At 38.5% G+C, this 25920-nt stretch overlaps 1 protein-coding gene across 3 annotated transcripts in view; it reads left to right on the forward strand.

The window, feature by feature from the left end:
- The window catches only part of LOC126198486 (conserved oligomeric Golgi complex subunit 1), a 108472-nt gene that overhangs the window by 62956 nt on the left and 19596 nt on the right, over positions 1 to 25920 (forward strand). For all 3 annotated transcript variants that reach the window (XM_049934857.1, XM_049934856.1, XM_049934858.1), the window contains exons 11-15: positions 2879 to 3067; positions 3161 to 3315; positions 13337 to 13493; positions 13572 to 13694; positions 21264 to 21527. In XM_049934857.1, coding sequence (XP_049790814.1) covers positions 2879 to 3067; positions 3161 to 3315; positions 13337 to 13493; positions 13572 to 13694; positions 21264 to 21527 — 888 coding nt within the window. The remainder of the gene's footprint in view (positions 1 to 2878; positions 3068 to 3160; positions 3316 to 13336; positions 13494 to 13571; positions 13695 to 21263; positions 21528 to 25920) is intronic.

The raw sequence follows: 25920 nt of genomic DNA on the forward strand, positions 1-25920 counted from the left end.
TGCGTTTGATAGGACATTAAGCCTTAACTTCTTATTTTCCTTTCTTATGTCCTCTCACTGTTTTCCATATAACTTCTTTTACTCGCTTCAGATCAGTGTGTGACACTGCTTATTTTTGTTTCCTCTATTACTGAAGGTGTTAATATTTTTGTTTTTTTGTTGTGCAACTTTATCATAATTTGAAGAATAGTTGGTGATATCAAATTAACATATGTGACCATTGCATCTCAGCATTGTCAGTTTGTGACTCACTATAAGGAGTTGTTCATTTGCAGCTTAAGCGTATTGTATTGGTGTTGTTATGTAGTCCAGCCAAAGAAGGGAAATTAGGGGAAAAAATTCGTGTGGTGGCAAATTTTTATACAATGGTAGGGCGAAATGTTATGAACAACATACTAAAATCCTGACCTGTAGGGTGTGAGCGTTGGGGTGGGGGGAGTGGGGAGAGGGTGCATTTAGATGACACTTCTCCACGTTTTTCTTGAATAACTTGAAAACCATGGCTTCTAATGAAACTGTTTCCCAGTACAAAATTAAAGTACATTGAATTTCCTACAAAAAAAGCTCCTATCAATTATTTCTGTAAGACTAATAGTTTCCGTGTTACGAGGGGTGTAAAAGCCACAATTTTTAAAAAACATTGTTTTAATGGTTCAAATTAATGTTTAATGACCAGTGAACTTGGAAATAACAGAAAATATACATTGGTTATTATAAAACAACATCTTATCTTCAATTTTTACATTTCAAATTCAACAACTGTATAATAATCATCATCGTCGTCGTCATTGTCGTTGTCATCTTGCAGAGCGAGCAACGGTTCACCATTTGTACACATACTATGGCACATGCTGCAAACCATTGAACATATGATTCCTTCTTTTCGGCCTTTCCCAAAGAGAGCCACAACAAGCGTACAGTTGCCCAGCAATTAGTTTCCTGCTTACCAGTGCAAGGTGGTGTGCAGAGATGTACGTAGATTTTGTTCGTATGTGTAGTTCTATTAATTACTAATATCTGTATTCCATTTAGTGTTAATGCATATGTGGAAAATAAACACTTGTAACACGTGTCATCATGCAACACATTTTGTGAAATATCAAAAGTCTCCAGGTGTGTCTGCACACTGCATCACCAGTGATTTACGAGGTGCACTGTGGAAGTATTGGTGTAACTTGGTGAAACATGCTGTAGTTGCTTCTTGCGACGTGATGGGGTGGGTAGAGTGAGGACTCACTAACTCGCTCTTCATTTTGCAGACACATAGAGAAGGGAAGTGCTTGACGTCATTCCGCATCATGCCTTCACCTTCTAACCTCCACTGCCCCCCCCCCCGCCCCCCCCCGCCCCCCCCCCCCCCCCCCGCCCTCAAACCCTACCCTCGCCCGCTGCCACCTGTCACATCCCCAGAACAAAATTTATCCTTCAGTACTGTTCTTCTATATGCAAATAAGTTATACCCATTCAATATTTGGTCTTAATCAACTTCATTTAAAAGTTAACATTAATTATATACCATTAAAACATTGTTTACATAAATTTGCTATTTTTCCACCCCTTGTAACGTGAAAACTATTGGTCCTTGAGAAAAAGTGAATAGGACCTTTACTGTAGGAAATCCAGTGTACTTAAATTTTGTACTGGTAAACATTTTTGCTAGAAGCCACGATTTCAAGTTATTGAAGAAAAACGTAAAAAAGCTACCTTTAAACATCTCCCCCCTCAGTGGTCACACCCTACAGGTCAGGATTTTCAGTATGTTGTTCATGACACGTCCACGTACCACAATACAAAAATTTGTGACTGCACAAATTTTTTCCCCCTAATCGCCTTTTTTTTCCCCCTTTGTTGACAGGGCAGTATTATAATCATTACCAATTATCATAAAATCTAAACTTGTATTGTCAGTCATAGCGCTGCAGTTTTATTGTAAATCACCTGATGTTCATGGTTTGGTCAACTATGGTGTGCACATGTTTATATATTAATATAGTCTCTTTCCCTACCAGGTTTTTTTAAAGAACATGTAAGAACAGTAATCTATGTTTTCAGATTTATTTGCACTAAATTCTGTCAGGAAGTTTTTGTAGAATTAATTGAAAAGAGTACTTCTTTTACTGGCCCCTTTTCCTTAACCACATCAGTCCTTTTCCTTCACCCCTCTCCCTTCCCCTTCAAACCTTCTACCAGAAGAAGGAGCTACTGGCTCTGAAAGCTAGCAGATTGTAATACAATTTTTATATATGTGTTCTGTCACTGATTGCTGAGTAGATTTTTTATCCATCCAATTGCTTATATTTTCAAAAATTGATTGTTTGCATTGATATTAGAACGATCGTATTCATTAGATCATTGTTTTACACACATCTCATGTTGATGCAGAGGAGGGGGGGGGGGGGTGGGCATAGAGGATAGTCTGCCTCCGTGCAGATGAGCACCTGTGTCTGGCCTTCATCACCTGAAACAGTTTTGAATGCAGAGAGCGTTGACTGGGACCTCATAGTTAGGGTCCTTAATCCAACCAATTCGGTTCTCTAATGAAGTAATTGGAAGACTTATACTTTTGTTTTGAATGTAGTGTTAAAGTATACTGCACAGGTTTGTTACGTGTACTTGGTAAATTAGGGATTGGCTATTTAACAGACTAAATCAAAAAATACTTTTATTTAAAAGCAGATAGCTGCAAAAAGGTATATTTTGGTTATTTTTTACTAGTGTGTTCTATCAGTGTGCCTAAGAAAATGGTCATACCCAATATGCTCTTGTAAAGAAATCAAGAACCGAAATCAGTTGCAATATATTCTCTGTTGTTGCACTAGTAGAATATTGTGTTTAGAGCCAATTAATGAGGCTGGTTCATTTTTTTTTTTTTTTACAGATATCTGTGCACTCGTCAGATGGCCCACAGGAAGTAACACCATGGCAAGAAGTGTGCAATTTGTTGAAACAAGAAAGTCTACTATTGTGGAACAGGTGGAAGGAATGTACTTCAAAAAGAATACAGAAACTCGTGGGTGACACTTTGTTCTTTCCCACAAACTTGGAAAAATTGATGTGCCTCATGCCTGTGAGTTTGTAAACATTTTATTTGGTGTACTTTAATTTGACCTCAGTTTAGTAAGATTGGTTTGCTGAGATAGATTTTTTAAATTTTTTTTAGCAATGGGATGTTGTGACAATCGAAGAGGAAGGAGAGGGAGGACATAGAGTCCAGTCAAAAATCAGAGTGCCTTCCCAGCCGAGCCTGCCGTTGCAGACATTACTGAACAATGTTTGCCATGAAGTAAATGCCGTGGCTCCGCACACATTGCCTAGGTAGCTATTTTAATTATCAGGCTTCTTGTGTTTTCAAACACACTTTAGGATTGACACATTTCTTTGTCAACATTTGTATTTCTTCAAAGGCTGCCTGAAAGTGCAAGAAGGGTAAAAGTTTTAATCAGAATAATTAACGTTGTTTGATCTATTTTAAGTATAATTGTAGGTATTAAAATCTTGATGAAATTGACAGAGCTTCAGAAGACCTGCATAGAATTTCAGGCATCGAAAACATGAGCCATCTGTTTCACGAAGCAACAGGGTGGGGGATGGAATTCATTTGTAGTGTGGTTCGTAAGGAAATTGACATTTTATTGGATAACAGTTTATATGTTTTTTCCAGTTTTTTTGTTATTTATTTAATATCTTGCCTTTGATTAAAGGCATTATTCAATGCTTGTCCTTCAAAATTATTCCAGTGCACACTGATGACCGCTTACTTCTTGTATGGTGGAAATTATTAAGAAATAATTGATGGAATAGCCATGGTTCACCACTGTCACTAGGCATAGCAAATTTTTTTTCATGTAGGATTTTGAACAATGAGCACTGAACAGTGCCCCCTTCCTGCTGTCATGCTTCTTCAGAACATTGATGATATATTTTTAATCTGGCTGCATGGCAGTGAGGTGCCATAGCACTTCATTGATCATTTGAAGGGTGTATATCATAACATAATATTTACAGTGGAGGTGGAGGAAGACGGGAAGTTATCTTTTTTATATGTGCTGGTTGAACGGAAATCAGGTGGATGACTCAGCCAGTCTGTGTACAGAAATCAGACACATACAGTTCTGTATCTCAATGGGCATAGCTTTCACTTTCCAGCTTAGAAGAGAGTTGTGCTGAACACTTTAGCACACACAGCTCCGGCTATTTCAGACAAGGACCATGTCGTCTCTGAGATTAACCGTCTGATGCCGATGCTCAGAAGGAATGGGTATTGTATCTGTGATATTAGATCAACACTGTCAAAGGAACCAAGATGTGATGCCATTCAAACGAGCCAAGATGACCGATACACAGCACTTCTATTCTGCAATGCAGCAACTAGCATGATGGGTAGAGTCCTAAATGGTTAAGGAATCAGACCAGTCTTCTGTCCACCCAGAACAATGTAAGAAATGTTGTGACCAGTTAAAGATAATCTAGGGCTGAAAGTGCCAGGGATGTATAACATTTGTCGCGAGTGTGGCAAAAGTTGTATGTGCCAGTCCATATGGACAGTTGCTAATTGCTGCAGCGAGCATCACCACCACCTTAAATGTAGGTATTTTGATGAATCAGTGGTTGCAGAGATCAGCCCATTGACTAAGCACAAGACTTTTTTGAACAAATAAGAATATTTGCTCACACATTGACTTATTGGGAAACAGTTGAAATTAGATTTTGTGAAAATAATTTCATTAGAGATGCTGGCTACGCACTTATCGATGCATGGAAATGTGCACTTCATAAAGAAAAAGCACAGAGAATGACTTCTTGCAGTTTACCATCTTACATGAGGGATAGCGCTGCAAGCAACACTGAATAGAGGCAGAAACAAAATCTGTGAACATGGACAGTGCCACCCCAGTACATGCCGTTTTCTTGTTGTCCAACTGACGTAGTCCAGCCGATTGGATACCATCCTTTGGGTATAAAAGTGTGAGCCTCACTGGCTTACAACAGTCAGTCTTAATTGCTGATAGAGATGGAGGATGGGATCTTATCCCAATTTGACACAGCAAGTAAAACAATATTTTTTTGTGAAATAATACCAGCTTCATAACTCTTACTCAATAGAAGTAGTTCTGAATGTGTGTGTGTGTGTGTGTGTGTGTGTGTGTGTGTGTGTGTGTGTGTGTGCGTGGGGGGGGGGGAGGGGGGGGGGATAATAGACGGAAAATGAACTACGTTAAGTAGTGAATCACTGTATTGACATAAATAAAAAAATAAGAAATCATGCAAGTGTTCAGCATGTTTCCATACTTTTTGCTGAAACAATGTACTGTAATTGTAAAACTGATTCATTCTAAATCATAGGGAGAGGTCACAGTTGTGATCCACGGAACATGCAAATAACTAACTAACATGCATGCAGCAACAGTACTGTCTACACTCCAGTGCTTTAAACTGAACACACTGAAATTCAGCTGTACTCCATACAAAGGTTCAAGTAGCCTTGCATCTTTTGCGAACTTCTTTTTGCAACATGTTGAACAGTGTTATTCTCTTTGAATATTACTCCAAGTATGTGTAGGAAGAAACTCACCTCTCTCATCCCTAGAATATTGTGACATAGTGGTTAGGTCAATCATTGTTATTATTCATTCTATAATTAGTGAGAGTTTGAAATGTGTTGGTTAAATATTACAATTTGGCATGGTAACAGTCGCACAGCAACCAGTGCCACTCCCAAGTCATCACGTTAAGTGTTTGTTCAATGGGGTGATGACACAGTTAGACAAGGGAAGTAACTCAAAAAGGTAGTTTTTAGCTAATTAAACTTTTAAAAAAGTTATTGCAGTTAAAAGTAGCCCTAGAAAAATAGTTCTTTGCTACATTATACGTAGAGACCAGAAACATTTTCGTTCTACTATAAATGCAAATATAGATGCGAATTCTGTGTCAAAATGCAAAGATGTGAAGTTACCTAATAGATGCTATTTCATACCAAACTTTATCTGAAAATGTAACCAATTTTCGGTTAATGGTATTGTGGAGGCCAATTTGAAAAGATAATGTGTATAAATAAAAAGTACATGAAGGCAACCACATATCAGTACATTCAATTGTCCAGTGCCACGCCAGTTGTAGGCAACAGAAGGAACGTTCCATGTAATGCAACTTGCATGTTGGTGAACTTTTTGACTGGGACGTTTGCTTTTCCGAAAACTGCAGTAGTTTTTTTTCCCCCCCACAATGGCCTTTGTTTTCATCTGCATATAATGCAACAAGCATGGGACTGGCATCATAGAACAAAGAGCTGCTAGCTAAAGTTTAAAAGTTGATATAACACAGACACTTTTAAGGTGGCAGTTTTAGGTGGCAGGTGTTTCGAACAATGTTTGCATCAAATACTGCTGGAAGTCACCCTGAACTACCTCATGTACAATGCTCTGCCAACCTCACATAGCAGTTGCGTAGTAGCCAATTCCCTTGTTCATTGTTCTTTTTCTTATTTTGAAACGAGTGAAAAGGCTAATCCTGATTCATCACCTCTTTCAGTTACGACCTTCACAATACCAGAAGAAATCAGCAATCCCTGTGACTATTTTGTCAGCTCTGCTTTTGCTGTAAGCTGCTGCCCTGCCCGAGGGAGGTGGGGCTTGTTTTCCCACACTGCTCTCTCCCCTCTGGCTGTCAAAATTCTCGGTAGTGCCAATGTAGAGAGCCTGCACCCAGCAGTATAGCAATTGGAAAACAAAACCTGTCAACCTATATTGAGTGCACTGATATTCTTCCCCTGATGTGCAAATAGTTATTTTTGGTTCTACTTCTGCACTAAGTGCTGTGACAGTTCTGTCTGTAGCTTTGTCAAGCATGGTTAGCATGACTATGAGTGGCCACGAAAGTCAAACGTAATATTCTACAGTTTTCATAATTATTGAATTTGGTGGGAAGAGAAAAGTATGTTGAGATATTCCTTCAATCAGAAATGCATTTGGTTCGCCGGCAGGAAAATGCTCTCCGTCTCAGTAGAATCATAATTTGCTGTAACCTTAAATACAGTCAAAAGAAGAAAACAAAGGCCATTGTGGGAAAAAAAACTACTGCAGTTTTTGGAAAAGCAAATGTCCCAGTGAAGAACTTCACCAATCATCACTTTTTTTAGCACTCAATTTCAAAGCACTAAGGCTAGCATGGTAACCTTTTAAATTTGTGCATCAAAGGGCCCTGCCACACTGGGGTGACACGGGTTTCTTGGTCACTCTGCTGGCAGTGCTCAGGTCTGGCAGTACATGATGCCAACATAGACGCCAGAGGAATGCCTTCAGTCTCCGCTCAGTAGAAGAGCTACAAGCTTTATGTGCAAGTTTGAAATAAAAGCAGAATGCAGAGAAACATGTTCTGAGCACATCCCATCACTGCTAATTGTGACATTAACAGATTATTTGACACGCTTTGTAATAATGTATGAAATTACAGTGCTAAATTTTCCATTATCCTGAAAATGTAATTCTGTTTGTTTGGCGCGGTAGTGGAGGTCTCATGAGAGTGTACTGAAGAAAAAGCTAACTGTTTTAAGGAAAGTAATCTTATTAGAGGAAAAGATTTTTGTGACCTGTGTACTCGGTAGCTAATGGTTTGTTGTCTTCAGTTTAGTTACAATTTAAGTTGTAACTGTAAAGTACGCATAGACATGCTTTCAGTTTTTATTCGAAAAGTGCATTGTTATAAACTGAAAGTAAATTTACAAATGTTTTAGAAAAGTCAGAGACCTGTCTCCTTTGTTTACATATCTTTTTTCTTAAAATAAATCTAGTGTGTCTGTATCTGGTCTATTAGCATCACTTGCTGCAGCAGAAGATGTAGCTGTGCTATTTCAGTGTAGAAGTTGGTTTTGAGGAAAACTAACATAGCCCTTATAGCAAATGTGCTTTGTCTGTGGTGTAAAGCTCTTGTAGTTGGAGTGGAGCTTCAGAAACAGGTTACGAGGAAACTGAGGATCAATAATTTCCACTGCCTCCATCCAGCCAGAGTCCAGAAAGTGCATTATTGTAAGTAGTTTGAATGTGACTGTAACATGAAGAGGCTTATTCTTCAAACTGAGCTTCATTTATGACTCTCATAATTCTCAACTTTTTTTCCAGTTTGCATTTTGAATAGTTCTGAGGTGAAGTGTCCCAAGTTGCTGATCTCATCTGAATCTCGCAGCTAAAAGATTTGGGGTTTGAACTACCCATAACCCTCACGTGGGCGGATAGAACTAGGTACGGGTGAGTGGTAGGTAGCACTCAGCAGCTCTGCTGGAGTCCTGCTGTGTGTTCTCCTGGCAGCATCGCCAGGCTGGCAGGCGTGCCAGCAGAAGCTCGCGGCAATTGCTCTGCCGGCATAGCTGTCACAGGTGTGGGAGGCTCCGTTATGTCCCGTGCTTCTGTCTGGCATCTCTGCCAGCAGACCTGCCATGGCATCCCAGTGCAGTAGGCCCCTAATCATTTTTGTAAAAGTGATTTGTGACAAAAATAGATGCTATATTTTCTGGTCCATAAATAAACTACATAGAAAACTTTACTGCTCTGGTGGTTAGCCAACTGGACTCACATTCAGGAGGATGACGGTTTAAATCTGCATCTGACCATCCTGACTTAGGTGTGACTTTCCACAATTGCCACGGGAAAATGCTGGGATGGTTCCTTTGACAGGCCGTGGCTGATTTCCTTCTCCATCCTTGAAACAATCTGAGTGTGTGCTCTGTCTCTAATGACCTCATTTTTGGCAAGACTTGAAACCCTAATCTTTCTTCCTTTCTTCTTTCCTTGACTGCTCTGTGAAAATCGGTTACAGCATTTTTTTAAATGTGGAAGTTGTGGGCAGTTTTTTTTTTATATTTGAGGTATGCTATAAATCTGTATTTGGGAATTTTTCTTTCCATATAATGACTTTATGTTGTAAATTAGTTTTATGAATGGAATCTTGACCAATAGTTACTCTGTTTAGAATGAAAGAGTTCTGCACATTGAGGTTGCTGCATAATCATACACGTTAATTTGTTATTAAAAATTTAACGGGCTAGGATTCTACACAGCATTATGGTTGCTGCCTTGACATCTTTCAGCGACTAAGAATTGTTGTAGAAAACAGGTTTGTAAGTCTGACACATCCTGCAATAATACTATCTGGAAAATATATCAGCGTGTCGTATTTCAAATTGAAAACTTCAGTCCTTTCGCTTTTGGCATTACATAACACACTGGCCTTCAGGCAGTGGATCAACCTAAAAATAAAAGTTTCCCTTTGATTAGTAGGAAGGGAGAACTTTCTGCCTTCTTGTTTGCACTCTTCATGGCTATGCTGCCAGATATGATCGTCTTCACTACACGTTATTGCAGCGATCCATCTGCCCGCCATCTTCAGGTGCGATCGCTGAGTACACAATCACACCGGAACTGAATGAACGTTAGAAACTGTGACTCCTTTATACCCCGGGTCCAGGCCACTGCGCCTGCATGAAAAGTGGAAGAGCTGCCCCCTGCGAAGAGAAGAATTGCAGCACCGCCGGCAGTAGAAACTGGTGAAAGTGATAAATTACAAATTAAGATGTAGCGGGTCAAAAACTAGACTGTTGTTTTAAATCAGATAAAATAGGGGTCCTTGTCTTGCTTAAGGGAAAACCTTTCTTTCTCTCTCTCTCTCTCTCTCTCTCTCTCTCTCTCTCTCTCTCAATAATGTCATCAGATAATCATATTTTGACGGATTCCTTGAGCACACAATCCCAGTAACGAGAAGCTGGAGCAATAAATCGCATCTCTTTAAATGACATGTTATGCCCTTTAATGAGACAGTGTTCGGTGATGGCAGATTTTCCAGGTGATGCTGATGTTCCACACATCCGTCATGAACAGTGTGAATAGTCTGTCCAATATAAGCCTTTCCACAATGGCAGGGAATTTCATGAACTCCATGCTTTCTCATTCCCATTTCATCTTTAACAGATCCAAACTGGGCCCTAGTCTTGACCAAAGGCAAAAGAACACTTTTAATATCATATTTCTTGAGAATTCTAGAAATTTTTGAAGAAATACTTCCAGCAAAGGATAGAAAAGCAACTGTAGTATCCGGTGTTGGTTCACTTGATGGTCCAAACTGAAAAGCACAATTAATTTCATGATCAGTATATCCGTTGAGCTTGAAGACATCCTTAAGATGATCCAGTTCCTGTGCAAATTTTTGGAATCAGAAATGGCAATGTACATAGAACTCCCATCTGCTGCGGACTGAAGATAGCAGTCCGTGTGTGTGGGTTTATAGCATATGCCATGTCCCGAGGTACCATTTCCTTTTTTGTATACTAGAACATCCAAAAAATGTAATTTACCATCTTTTTCAATTTCCATTTGAAAATTTGATGCATGGATGAAGATAGTTAAAATGATCTAAAAACTGATTAAGAACTTCCATTCCATGTGGCCAAACAATGGAAATATCATCCACATATCTTCAAAAACACATAGGTTGAAGTGTAGTAGTCCTGAGTGTGATATCTTCAAAATCTTCCATAAAAAGATTGGTGACAATAGGGGAAAGGGGACTCCCCATAGCCACACCGTCAGTTTGTTAAAAAAATACATCATTAAATAAAACAATATGTTTATGTCAACACATGGCGACACAGCTCAGTATTTTTATCATCCAAAAGTTGGCCAATTAACGACAACAACTCTTCCAAAGGTACCTAGGTGAAAAGAGAAACCACACCGAAACCACCCATAAGGTCAGATGTTCCAATGCATAAAGACTTCAACCGTTCAATAAAATCAGTCAAGTTGGATAAATGATGTTCACATTTTCCATCATAAGGGCTGAGGACGAGAGAAAGATATTTAGCTAAATTATAAGCAGGAGTGCCCACATTACTAACAATAGGACAGACAGGAATTCCAGGTTGATGCACCTTCGGTAAACCATACAACCTTGGTGGTACTGCCACCCCTGGATGAAGTTTTTTGATGGTGTCCTTTTTCAGGGAGCTCTTCTTAATAAGTGAAATGGTCTTCCACTTTATCTGGTCTGTAGGGTCCCTCCGAAGTTTACGGTAAGCAGAATCATCCAATAAACAGGCCATTTTAGACAAATAAACTTCACGAGACAAAAGAACAGTGGCACTACCTTTATCGGCGGGAAGAACTAAAAGGTCCTTATCTTCCCTCACTGACCGAAAGGCCATCCTTTCACTCTCCTTACTTTCTACCCTCTTGTTTCCATATTTCTTTAAAAAAAATTGTGATGCCTTTGTTTTCACACATTATCTTTGCCTTTAAGTGCTTATGAGGATCATACATATGCATTGATATATTGATTTCTTTCACTAAAATATTGGAAAAATCTAATCGATCAGATTGTGCAACACTCACTTCACTGGACACTTTTGGTGAACACTCCTGCCTAACAGTAAATATATGTGATATTCATAAGAACTGCTGTACTTTAAACCAGCATGCCACATGTTTTTAACCAACTTGGTTTGGAGAGTCAGCGATCTTACTTGTAATAAATGGTCAGCATAGCATGGTTTGGAGAGTCAGCGATCTTACTTGTAATAAATGGTCAGCATAGCACAGTTGTCAGTGCTACAGTAATGCAACTTTGGAAGTACATAAATGGATGCCAGAGAATGCATTGGTGCAGTTTACAGAATTATTGCATCTCTTGAGTTATGCTTCTCTTCGTCCCTTCAGTTCTAAGTGAGCATCTATCTGAAATGGTCCTAGCTGTGTAAAAATTCTGTCTCCTGTAGTCCAAAAAGTGAAACAACATTCATCTATAATAAATTGATTTGTTGCCAGTTGGCACTTGACTATTTTTATTGAGTCAGTTGTAGCTGTTGGTTTAACATAAGGAATATATTGTCCAGTACTGCTTTATTACACACACACACACACACACACACACACACACACAGAGCACATGTGAGATATCACACAGCACATATATACCTTTATAGATTGTTTATGAGTGATTGCTCAGGCTGAAGGGAATAAACAGAGAGGAAGGTGTGTGGAAACTAGGTCAAGTAAGTTGAATGGGGCCAACGGGCTTGCTGCAGTGGTAACACAGGTTTCTGTCAGGTCACCGAAGTTAAGTGCTGTCATGCTGGGCTAGCACTTGGACGGGTAACCATATGGTCTGCTGAGCGCTGTTGGCAGGTGGGATACACGAGGCCCTTGTGAGGCAAACTGAAGAGTTACTTGATTGAGAAGTATCGGCTCCGGTCTTGTAAACTGACATATGGCCGGGAGAGCAGTGTGCTGCTCCATATCCGCATCCAATGATGCCTGTGGGCTAAGGATGACACTGCTGCCTGTTGTACCGTTGGGCCTTCATGGTCTTCAGATGGAGTTTTGGTTTAAGTTGAATGGGGCAAGCAGGGAAGGTAGTGAGAGACATGATAGAAGAGTGCTGTCATTTGCTGATTGTAAATTTGCTTGGAACAGTTCGGTACTTATTTTACTACTGAAAGCCATGCTGGTGTACACCATTATCATTTTAGACCTCCACAGAAATACGGAATAAGTTTGGCGTGTGTAAAGTAGATGCCCTGTGCTTGAAATCTGTCTTGGTTACTTGCAGCAGAGAAGTTGCAGCTTGTTTATTTGATGTTTTCTGTTACATACATTTAGTTTTATGTTTTTGAACTCGAGCTGTAAATCAAAGGTTTATATTTTAATAAATGTATAACAGCATCCGTCTAATATTTTTGCATCTCAAATAAATTGATACTTTCAAATAACGGAAATTCCAGATCGGAATATCAACAATGTAGGAAAAAGAGATTGCTACATGCTTTAATTTGCAGACATACAAAATTAAAAGGCACTTACACATAAGCTTTTTGGCCACAGCCTTTGTTAGAGAAGGAAAGAAAAACACACACCATTCATTCAGACAATCGAGCACACTTCAAGCACACACAACTGCCAGAGCTGCCGGTGGCTGTGTGCGCATATATGTTCTTGCTTGTGAAAGTGCATGGTGTGTGTGTGTGTGTGTGTGTGTGTGTGTGATTCTTTTTCTTATGAAGGCCATGGCCGAAAGCTTTATTCTGTAGGTGTTAGAAAACTATTAGGTTAACATTGTTCAAAGGAGACTGTTGCAGTCAATTTTTTTTCCTGTTGCATTGCAGAAAAGGAAATAACAATCTCAGTGTAGATTTCTCTGATACAGTTATCTTTGTAGTGCGTATCTCATGTTCCAAAGAGCATTATTGTATCATTTTGTTAAAATTATAAATAAAATTAGTTTTTATGTTAAACAGTTGGTTGATGACATCTTCCATTTTTCAGTATTATTGTATTTTTATTAAGTTTCTTTCCAGGAAGATTCATCAAGACTTGGTTGAATGTATAATTGGACTTATTTTCGACTTCTATAAAACCACTATGAATACAAAACCACTGAGTCAGGCACAATCGTTGCAATTTTTACTTGATGTTAAATACCTGACACTCCTACTAGTTCCCAGAGACAACAAGGTATTGCATAATATTTATGAAGATTTGTGATAATGTAACTAACTATACTGTCAGTACTAATTTTGCGTACTTCCACAGGTGTTAATGGGGTGTTCGCAAGAATTGTGTGAGAAATTGGAAAGTGAAGTTGATCCATTTGATTTAGATGTGTTCTCTCCTTATATTCAAAACAACATTAAAAGAAGTGTTCAGAGAACACAGGTAAGATGTCTACAGAAAGCACTTATTTGATTTTTTTTCCCCTACACAGATATTGAGAAAAATTATGAAGTCAATAAAATAATACGTTTGTTTGTATGGCTATCTTCCGCAGCAGCTGTTATTATAGGTTATCTGTCTTGAACTGATTGCATTGAAATTAAAATTAATTACACCAGAAGCGTTTCGCTTTTATTTACAAAGCACCTTCTGTGATATTCTGTAAATTGGATACACATGTTTGTAAATTTATTTTTTTATTCTTTTAGGTTGAAAACAGCATTTTATTTATGAAGTTGGTCAGTAAGCTACTTACGGTGTTTCTTTACATAGTCTGCACCTTCCCTTCTTACTAGCAATGGTTGATGTCAACAGGCTTCATTTCACATCTGCAGTTTTTGGTATTTTGTGTTATTTTCTGCACCCCACTATTTATAATTGACTATCTTAACTGTTTTTCATTCATCACTGCTACAGTGTTTATGCCTATTTGTTTTCGTTCATGTTGTGAGTGCTGCCAACATATGAAACGATTTTGTGTGTGTGTGTGTGTGTGTGTGTGTGTGTGTGTGTGTGTGTGTGATATTGTTGTCTTATATGTGGGTAGAGACATGAGAGGGGTGGGTTCCCCCTCCCCCCTTCCTCTCTCTCTGTGGGGGGAGGGATGGGGGGGGGGACGACGACAGGGATAGGGATGGCCTGGGTAGTGATTATGGGACAGATCTGGGAGGAAATGGTAGTGGTAAATGGAGCCTGTGGTTAGATTTGTACTTTTTATGTTATATTAAGTGTCAATCAGTTTAAATAGCGTGTGGTTTGCCAAGTTGACCTGATCATTTATGAGTTGTTTCTTTTCTGTTACAGTTTTTAGGATGTGGTAGTTTTCTTGTAAGGTGAGGAGGTATTTTTTGATGTTGTTTATCTGTATGATTTCCATGTCTGTGTTTCTGGTTGTAATTTTATGTTGGTGTTGGTGTAAGTGTTTTGCAAAAGTTGAATGATTTGTCCTATACTTCCACGCTCTTACATGTTCTTTGTATCTGGTGTCAAATGTCCTCTTAGTTTGATGTAAATATCTTCCATCACATGTATTGCATTTCAGTTGGCATATTCCTGATTTCTGATACAGATCCATTTTTCCTATTGTTTTTGGGAAGTATTTCTAAATTGAGTTGTTGGCTTGGTGTGCTATTTTTATGCTTTGTTTTTTGAAAATATTCTGTGTGTGTATTTGTGGTTGTATGTAATTGTGTACCATCTTTTTCTTTCTGTTTCTTTCACACTTTGTGTTGTTTCTATCCTTGTATTTTGTGTATTTGTTTGTGTGTGTCTGATGGTACTGTGTTTATTCTGTAGAGTATGTATCTGAATGTTGCCTGCTTTTGAGAATTGGGGTGTTGTGATGTCTCATGTATAATTGTAGCTGTTGTTGTCAGTTTTCGGTACCAGTACATGGCAAATGTGTGTTGGTTGTTTTGAATCTTTATGGTGATGTCCAAGAAATTTAACTGTCTAATTTGCTCTTTCTCTATTGTAAAATGTATATTAACATGAACAGAATTTCTGTCTGTGTGTAACTGGTCAATTTCATTGTTTGGTTCATCTATCAGGCACAAGATATCAACCATATATCTAATCCAGTATAGGACGCTGTACGTATTTGGCACTATTTTGTTAAATATAATCTGTTCTACATGGTTCATAAATATGTTTGATATGGTTCCGGACACTGAAGATCCCGTTGGTAATCCTTCACTTTATAAGTAGAATTCATTATTGAATTTAAAATAATTCTGTTCTCTTATTAGCTCTAGAAGCCCAACTGTTTCTTTGATGTATTCATGTGGAAGTGTACTGTGTGTCTTAAGATTTTATTCTGTAATGTTTATTGTTTCAGTTATTCAACCAGAAACACAAGACATGGAAATCATAAGGATAAACAACAAAAAAAAAAAAAAAAAACACCTGCTCATCTTACAAGAAAACTACCACATCCAAAAAACCCTAACGAAAAGGAACAACTCATAAATGATCAGATCAACTTGCCAAACCACACACTCTTTAAAGTGATTGACCATTTAATATAACATAAAAAGTACAAATCTAAGCACAGGCTCCATTTACCATTACCATTTCCTCCCAGGTATGTCACATAATCACTGTAAAGGCCATTCCTGTCATTCTTTCTCTCCCCCCCCCCCTCCCCCCAGAGATAGACAATTTCACTAACTCACTCTCTCTCTCTCTCTCTCTCTCTCTCTCTCTCACACACACACACACACACACACACACACACACACACACACACACACACACACATTGTTTCATAGGTTGGCAACACTCACAACATAGATGAAAACAAATGAATAGGGATAAACACCGTAGCAGTGATGAAAGAAAAACAGTTAAGGAAGTCATTTATATATAGTGCAGCACAGGAAATAACGCAAAATACCAAAAACTGCAGATGTGAAATGAAGCCTGTTGACATCAACCACTGCTAGCAAGAGGGGAAGGTGCAGACTATATAAAGAAACACCATAAGTAGCTTACAGACCAACTTCATAAAGAAAACACTGTTTTTAACCTAAAAGAATCATGAAATAAATATACAAACATTTGCATCCAATTTACAGAATACCCATAAGATGCTTTGTAAATAAAAGTGAAACATGTCTGGTGTAATTCTTTTTAATTACATTGCAGTCAGCTCAAGACAGTTAACCTATAACAACAGATCAAGAAATTTTATTTTTTATTTTTTCTTACATGGTGCAGCATAAAATCTTCAAAGAGAAATTTGTCATTAATATAAATTTTCTGTGAATTAGTGAGAACAGACTAAGATTGCTAGCAAATACTGGAGAAACATAAATGCTTCACATTTTGTAGCTGTTCAAGAGCTTATCTCTTTCCCTCTGTCACTCAAAGTGCATGAATATACAACTTCTGAAGGTCAAACTGTAAACAGAGTTGCTTATTCTGGGAGCACGTGTTGAGAAAGAGAACACACAGTAAAACATGGAGATGAAATAAGTTATAGTCAGAATTTGATGAAATCTGTACTAACATGAACATTTTTTTAAATTTATTTGTGCTACAGTATGGTGGTGCTATACAAGTTTAAAGAAAAACCACCTTATTGAATCGCCAGTATTGCTTGTGTGTTGATGTGCCATATGAAGGGTTTCTATTCCAGAGTCTGGTTTGTACCTACTGATTTTTCATACTGTAGAAACCACTATTGGAGCAGAAAGAGAATTATTACCTTGTTGCCGATTTTAAGAGGGAGTGACAGTTTTTGTGATAGTCTTGCAACCTTAAGCTGACTAACCAAAAGGGCAGATTAATAATATTCTGCAAAATCTCTTTTCAGTTGGTTTTACAAAGCATGTGGATAACATTGCTTGCAAATTACATATGTATTCCTATGGTTCTTTATGGTACTAGAAAGGACTCTTCAAATCCATTTCTTAATGCACACACTGTGTTGCATAGATCATGCCATGGTGGAGAAGCGGCGGGAATGTGGATTGTGCCAGAATACACATTACCACAGAAGTGCAGCTGTAATTCAGTACTTCTGAAGATAAATTGACAATTTACTATCAGTAAATGGTTATGATATTACTGTAAGGGCTAGAGGTTGCTCACAGAAACTCATGGATTGTTGCTGTCTCAAAATGCTCACCAACTACTTGTGTCAGTACAAAAGGATGCCAGATGCAGAATGCTGCCACAGGTGAATTGCCGGCTGCCTGCATGATAGCTCAGTCTGTCTTTCTCAACTCGCACTGGAATATAAGTTTGCGATTGTTCGGGGATAGGGTGGCAGACACAGTAAATACGAGTTGGCATAGCATGCTTGTTGTTATAAACTGTATTTTGGAATAAAGTGGTGAAAATTACTCAGTCTCTGCGTATTGCTGCTCTTCACAGACATAACGCTTAAACTGCATGTGTGGACCTCAGCAAAGGATAGCCCCCATTATATTAGTGTGGGTACTTGCCATACTGTGCATTGTTTTTGACTGAAGTTAAGTGTCTTTATGTATTAGCAGGCAGAGGGGCAGTACTTTGTGAAATTCTGGTTATTTTCAAATTGTGCTAGCTTGCTATTACTCATTACTGTAACATACGCAAGTATTTCACAGGTGTGTGTGTGTGTGTGTGTGTGTGTGTGTGTGTGTGTGTGTGTACTTATACATGTCATGTTTTACCAATTGTGCAGCAGGAAAGGTATAAACAGCTGAGCTGTACATGGAGAAATCACAGAAATTTGCTGAGGATGACAAAAGGAGTACAATTGTAAATGTTATTAAGGAATTAGTTACTGTAATGGACTTGTAGCTGTACAAATAAAAAGAAACCATGCCCCTTCCATAGACCTTAATCAATAATGCATTGAAGCGGTGAGCAGACATTTTAGCAGATCACTGGAATTGAAAATATACAAATTAGTAGTTTTTGCAAAAAAATAGTCATTATGAAGTAATTACTGAGATGTCAAACTTGAAAGTCCAGGTTGTAATATCAACAATATTATGAAGAGGATAGATTGGTACACACCGCAAAGATGACACATTGAGTTGCTGAAGAGCACAATGAAAAGACTGTTACATACAAGCTTCTGTCCAAAGCTTTCTTCAGAAAAGAGAAACACACATTCATACAAGGAAGCGTGCACACACACACACACACACACACACACACACACGACCACTACTTCTGGCCAGTCCAGCCGGACTCAACACACGTAAGTAAGTTACGGACTCATAGGAATGTGCATTTGGGTGTGTGTGTGACTGTATGTGTGTGAATGTGTTGACTTCTACTTATAGCTAGCATTTGGCCAGAGTGGCCAGAGGTAGCATTCGTGTGTGCATTTCACCTATCTGAAGAAGGCTTTGGCCGAAGACTTATGTGTAACAATCTTTTCATCATGCCTGTTTGCAACTCAGTGAATTACTGAAGTGTTATAGAAACATGTGAAAAGTTGTTGCAGATGAATCTTAAGAACTTGTTTTTTGCCAGCGCCAATGAAGAACACCAAAAATTCGTCATTTGCAACTTTGGATATATTTTTCACAGATGTGAGGACAGGGTGACATAGGATTTCAGTCATTGATGATTTATTTTATTTCTTCACTGAGCATTTGTTTATATCATTGTTGGTTTTTGGTACTGTAAATACTCATTCATTACTTATTGGCTGAGTAGATGGATGGCATAAGCATTTAATCTAAGATGGCAGCAATAAATTCTACGAAACATTTATCCTGAGATAATAGGGAAGATGCTGCGTATACAGAAAAAAGTTGCTGAAGATTCATAAATTATTGCAGGACATTTTTAATGCTTCAAATACTTGAGAATAAATGGTTTACGTGATTGATTGCCATACGATAGCAGGAAGATAGAGTAGGGATGGTTAAAAAGGAAAGGCTGGTCAACTTTCCCCACTCTGTGTCCTTAGCAAGGAAGACACTAATATTTCTGGAAGTTAGGATAATCTCATCACTTTGATGTGTGTACATTGGCAGTACTAAACATTTTGACTACTGATGGTAACTATTCTGTACAATAATAGTTAAAGAAAATTACAGGAAGAACTGTAGAGTTAGATATTTAATTTATTCTTAATTACATTCCTGTAACACTTAATCAACTTCCTCATAAAGAAGGATAGTAAAAGTTTCATGGCATCAAGTATTGAGTCTGTGCACCAAGTAGTAATAAGAAATCTTTTGACTTAACCATAGAGAAAGCACAAAGTATACAATCTCCACAAAAAAAAAATTGGAAACTTGTTGTATCAAGCAAAATTCATTATAATTGAAACAAAGCTATCAAGAGATCTTACCTGAGATTCACTTTTCTGACAGAACAGTGATAAAAATTAAGACAATTGAAAACCATTGGCCACCAAATTAATTAATTCTTCTCAGCTTTGGATGAAAAATAGATCCTACAATCAATGTCAGATTGAGCTAGGTAGCACAGTGGTAAGGCACTGAATTGTATGTAGAGGACTGTGGTTTAAATCCGCACCTTGCCATCCATATTTAGGTTTTTCAAGGGTTCCCTAAACTCCTTTAGGTAAATGGGATGGTTCCTTTGAAAAGAACATAGCCAGTATTCTTTTCCATTTTGAATTTGTGCTCTGTCTCAGTGATTTGCAATCTATCCTAATTCACAACAGGTTTTCTGTAAGACATATAATACATGAGGGTTATTCGGAAAATAAGGTCTGCATCACCAAGCTAATCGAATGTTGTGCAAACATTGAATAGTGTGTGCGCACCAATTCCCAGCATACTTTGCTCATCAAACACCACCATTAGCATTGGTATTGTTGCAGTGTCAGACCAAAATGTCAAAACAATTGACCAGCACACTGATTGTGAAATACGGTCAGTGATTTGGTTTTTGACAGCAAGGGATGTTGCAGCAGTGGAAATTCGTTGACAGATAAGTGAGGTGTGTGGCCCCAATGCGATGAGTGATAGCCAAGTGCTTAAGTGGGTGAGAGCTTTCAAGGACAGATGGGAAAATGTCCATGATGAACTGTGATCAGGCCAGCCATCAGTGATCTCAGAATATTTGACCAAAGGCACGGACAAAAAGATTTGTGAAGTCCAGCAATTCAAAATTTCAACTTAAATGCTTAAATTTCTGGATGTGGGTAGAACTACAGTGCACAAAATTGTCTCTGAAAAGTTCCAGTTCTGCAAATTGTGCACTTGTTGGTTTCCCAAGTTGCTTACTGAGAAATACAAAGTGGAAAGAATGACTAGTGCTCTTGACTTTTTGGACCATTATCGTAAGGATTACTTTTTAGGGAACATTGTCACAGGTGACAAGGCAAGAAGTCTAGACATCTGTCAATGGAATGGTGTCACATGTCATCACCAGTCAAAGTCAAGGCCAAGCAGATCGAATTTATGCAGCAAGGTACAGCAGTAAATACAGCCGCTTACTGTGCTACCCTGAAGAAACTTCAACGTACCATACAGAATAAGCAATGTGGCCTTCCGACATCTGGAGTTTTGTTACTGCGTGACAGCACCAGACCCCATTCTGCCATTCACGCCAAAAATCTGATCAGATCTTTTGCAAGGGAGCAGATTGTTCACCTACCGTACAATTCATACTTGACGCCAAGAGATTTTCACTTGTTTAAATATGTAAAAGAGTTTCTTGGCAGCAAGCATTTTGCGTTAGATGATGAAGTGAAAAAAGCAGTTAAAGACTGGATATCGTCACAGGCAGCAGGCATCTGTGAATTAGGGATACAAAAGCTTGTAGAACTTTATGACAAATGTTTAAACAAATATGGAGACTGTGTAGAAAAATAAACATGTAAGGAATTAAATAAAAACAGTTTTTAAAAAAAATATATGTGATGGTTTTCGTTTTGTAAGGAATTGGATCTTACATTCCGAATAACCCTTGCACGACATTTTTTGTAGTTATATTTATTATTTATAGCTGTGATAGTACCCCAAGAATTTGTTTTGTAATATTTGGTGCCACAGAGAGTAATAATTGACAATGTTACATCACATCAAGGGCCTACTGGGAATTCTCGTGGCTTGGCCTGAGAAGTTGTGCCACACAGCACCAGTCAGAGGTCAGGGAAGTGGTGGCAGCTCTGCATCCGGACAGACTGGTGGCATAGATGATCCAAGCGTGCTTCCCCTGGGTCCCACAGCCCAGTGGTTCCCTCTGCTTCCAGTCACGGGCCCAGCATCTGGGTCACGCCTCAGCACAACTGGAGCTGCACCAGTCATTGCTGCTGGTGCCGCCACTGTCCAGCAGGCTGACAAGTCTCAGGTGAGAATGGAGCACTTCATCAGCTGTTGCTCAGTAGGCTGAATTTTTGTATTTAATGTAATCCAGTAAAACTTCTGTATGAAAGATACAAGGTTATATGAGGGCAGTTCAGTTGGTACCCATGTTAGGAATAAAGTAACTCATTATTTTGATTTGTGCTTCATTTTCAGAATATGACGAAGAATCCTGGTCTTATTGATGAGTACAACTCAATGCTCAAGATTGTATCTCACTTAAATTGTTCCAAACACAGCTTCACTAATGAGAGCTGCATCTGCTGTATTCAATTCCTGCCTTGTTCTTCATAACATGTCCTCTGTCACTGTTGCAATCACATCATTGATACATAGTCTTTACATAGGAATATTGTTCACTGTGATAGCGTACATGCAGTCCTTCATAAATCCCCAAAAATGAATTGCAGTGGGGTAATGTTGAGGGAAAGTGGTGGCCAGCTGATGGATCCCCCGCATCTAATACAGCGATAGGGAAATTTCATTGACAGGAACTTGCGAACAGCCTTTGACCAATGTGGTGAAGCACCATCTTGTTGAAAGGTGATTTTGTGTTGCAAGTCTTGTATCTGAGGGTATACAGATTGCTCCAACATATCCAGATACACTGATGCACTCACTGTATTTTCTGCCAAGAAGAATGGTTGGACAGTCCTTTTGTGCACTAACTCATACCAGACATTCAGTTTATGGCTACCTCGAACATGTTCATGATAATGTGTGGATGTTATGAACCCCAAATCTGAACATTACACTGATGAACTATTCCTGATATGTCAAAGGGTGCCTTATCTGAGAATAAGCATTTTTTCAGGAAGCTGTCATTCATGTCAGTACACAGCAGCACATCTGTAGCTCATTGCTGTTGGCATGCTTTGTCGTACAGCATTAGATATTACAGAATTTGCATTTTGTAAGCATACAAATGAAGATGCTGGTGTACTGCACAATGCAGTGTTGCTCAGGGCACATTACGTTTCCTAGATGCTTGCTGAATTGACTTAATGTGGGCTTCTGAGAAATGCCTGTCTGATGTCCTCCACTGTCTCTTCCAAAATATAAAGCTGCCAAAAACTTATGATGCCATTCTTTAATTTTTTCGCATCCATAGAACCTGCAGTAATTTCTTTACACAGTAATAGTCGATTATGTTTGTGCAAACCATAATACTGCTTGCATGCTCTACTGAGTAGCCAATTTCACTTCATGCAATCATGCTGCACTCTGACAACAATAGTTGGAACATATGATGGCATATAAATTGTTTGATACGCTGTAGCACATGGTACAATTTCATTGTCATATCTACTGTTGTTTTTTTCCTTGGCCTTTGAAATATGGGAATTTTGAAGGACGACGACTCTGTAAGGTTGAATTCTTTGGGATACAGTCTCCCTACTGAACTCAGTAACTGGAGACATTTCCTTGGTACTACTTATTTTCAGCCATTGAGAAAAGCCATTCTATTCTGTCTTCCTTCTTCCAATTGAAGATACTGTGCTAACTGATCAGTTCCAGAAAGTGATACGAGGAGTTTGGGTCCTTTACTGCAGTACATGTACCACCTGATCTGAAGCAGGCTGTGCATTGTCTTCCTGAACCATCATATAGAAAAACGTAATTTATCCTTCTGTAACTACCATTCATCACTGGTTTTATTATTATTTATATAGGTATCTTCTGCCTTATTTATTGGCTGTAAACAGTTTCTGGACTTAACAGTCAGGTGGTGCAGTTTTACTTTTTATTTTTTTTATTTTCTTTTCTTTTCGTTTTCCTGTCCTTGTATTACTCAGTATGTTTTCTGCTTAAAATAAATTTCCTATTTTTTCCGTTTCTTCGTGCTGTCTTTGCTCACTTTCAACCATTTCAGTATCATTTTCAACTGACTTTTGTTTCTTGTTCATTTGTGTGAAAATTCATTCCAGTAGTCACTTTTCACTTCTCTTTGCACATTTTTCGTCTTAATTTAAACAGTTATTTCTACTTTATTTTCAAAACACAAACAAGCCCCAGAAAGAATGAAATATAAGGAAACAGAGAAGGCTTTGGAAGTGGGCTAAGAATTGTATCTTTGCACCTACATACTTGAACAAGGAAAACAGAAGTAGTTACAGATTTTCTGGAAGAAGAAAACTGGTTATCATAGGATTGGGGGACACAAGGTGGAGAGGACAAGGAACAAAAGAGCTGAGGAGAAGATTCCAGATATAGTGGAATGAAAACGAGCTAGAATGAAGAACAGAATTGGGATTGTCTTCCATAATGGTCTTAAAGAGGATGTGAAAGTAATAAATGACAGGATAATGAAGTTAAAATATGTCAAGGATTGCCCTTTTGAGATAATGCAGGTACATGGTCCACAAGTAGGTTTTTAGATACAGGAAAAGGTATACTTGGAGGAGGATATTGGGATACGGATGGTCAGAATACAGTAATGTAGGTAACCTTAATGTTCCTGCCAGCACAGGGAAAAAGAGAAAAGAAAAGGATATGAGGAGATATTGGGAAAGGGACAATGGGGTAACAGAAAGGAAGGAGGAAGGAAGGAAGCTATTAGATCTCTGCAAGAAAAATGGGTTGATGATTTGGAATTTTTTGGACAAGCAGTAAGAAAGTCTTAAAGTATTATGGTACAGCTGTGATTAGAAAAGGGCGTCTGCTATGGACTGTACCCTCTTTGACAAGGAATAAAAACGCATGTCACTGGCTTAAAGGTAATGCCCTAAGTTTCATCAGATTGTGGCCACCACCTGCTACTGATTAGTCAAAGAGCCAAGATTGGAAAAAAAAAAGAACACAAAGACAGGAGAGAGAAGCAAAAATGGAAACTGAAAGAGGAGGAAATCAGAGAAAAGCAACATGTAAGGGAACAAGGCACCTTTGTTGAACTCAGAATAGTAGAAGAGGATTGGTAGAAGCTTAAAACAACACTTGTTGATACTGCAGTGTCTGTTTATAGAAGAACAAGCAACATTATAAGATGGGAAAAAAACTTTATAGAGTGAGAGTTAAAAAATCTGTGCAGGAAAAGAAGAGAACATTTGAGGTATGTTTCGGCAAAGGACCCAAGATGCAGTGGATGAATCTAACATCAGGAAGACAGCAGCAGAAGAGATAAGAAATGGTTGAACTAATGGACAGAGGTGAAATGAACAGAAAATGACAGTATGAGATGACGAGGGTAAAGAGGAAAGGCATGAGTAAAAACCCCACTAAGCTAGATGCAAATGGAAAAGAAGTAAATAATAAAAAGAACTAAAAGTAATGTGGAAAGAGCACTTAGAAGCCTTTGAAATCCACGTTGGGAAAGCTGAGGAGGAGAGCCACTTTGAAGAGGGAAATAATTTCATCTGGACAGAAGTTGAATCAGTAATGGGCACTATGGAAGAGGAAAGCACCAGGTGTAGATTGGGTGTTAGTTGAATTGGTATGAACAGCTTGTATTATAAGTTGGTAGTGGCTATACCATACTGTGAGAGCTGTTTTGAGCAAGAAGACAACTTCAGAAGACATTAAGAAAGTAAACAAGAGAGAAGTGAAAAATTATGGAGGAGTGATACTGGTTTGCCGTTCTGCAAAAATATTTGAGGAAAGAGAATTAGGAACAAAGATGAGATAAAATTGAAGCATGCTTCAGGCTGGGAGGTGAACTGCAGACTTCATACATGCGGTGAGGCAGCTGCAGGAAAGACATTGAGCGAGGATAACTTTTACTGACAGCCTTCTTGGATCTTGAGAATGGGTGCTGCAGTAGGTTACTGGTAGCTCTGGATAACACAGGCAGGGGAAATATGAAATTGGCAGGCTGAAATAAATGTGGCACAGAAGTAAAAGCTAATTTAAAATAGGGGATAAGGCAATAGATAAAGAAGAGAAGGGACTGCACTTCCTCTCTAACTTTTGTGTTTGTTGTGAATGACATGGTGCGCAAGTTACTGACTTCCAGTAATGCCTTAGTGCTCTGGGAATTAAGGAAGATAAAGTTCAGCAACAATAATTGCATGGGCAGAGATGGTTGGATTAGATGTTATGAAGTTTAATGCGAAGAAGAGTGAGTTCATGATGTGAACAGACAAAGGGAGAGGACTACCCCAGGATAAACTTGCAAAGGAACAACTTTAAAAAGTTGACACATTCAATAAAACAACATGAAAGAAAGAAATGAAGAAGTCAGTGAGAAATGGAGGCAACCAGTAACTTTTCCGAGAAATGTCGGACTTATTATGGAATAAAGTTATCACACTGATGACCAAGTGATTAATGTGTTGATTCTAATATTTGATTATCCTGACTTACACTTCCGAAAAATGCACAATGAAGAAAACAAATTTAAGCAAGATAGAAGCACAGGAAGTGAAATTTCACAGAAGCTGAGT

Source organism: Schistocerca nitens, chromosome 8 (assembly GCF_023898315.1).
Source record: "Schistocerca nitens isolate TAMUIC-IGC-003100 chromosome 8, iqSchNite1.1, whole genome shotgun sequence".
Classification (NCBI taxonomy): Eukaryota; Metazoa; Arthropoda; class Insecta; order Orthoptera; family Acrididae; genus Schistocerca; species Schistocerca nitens.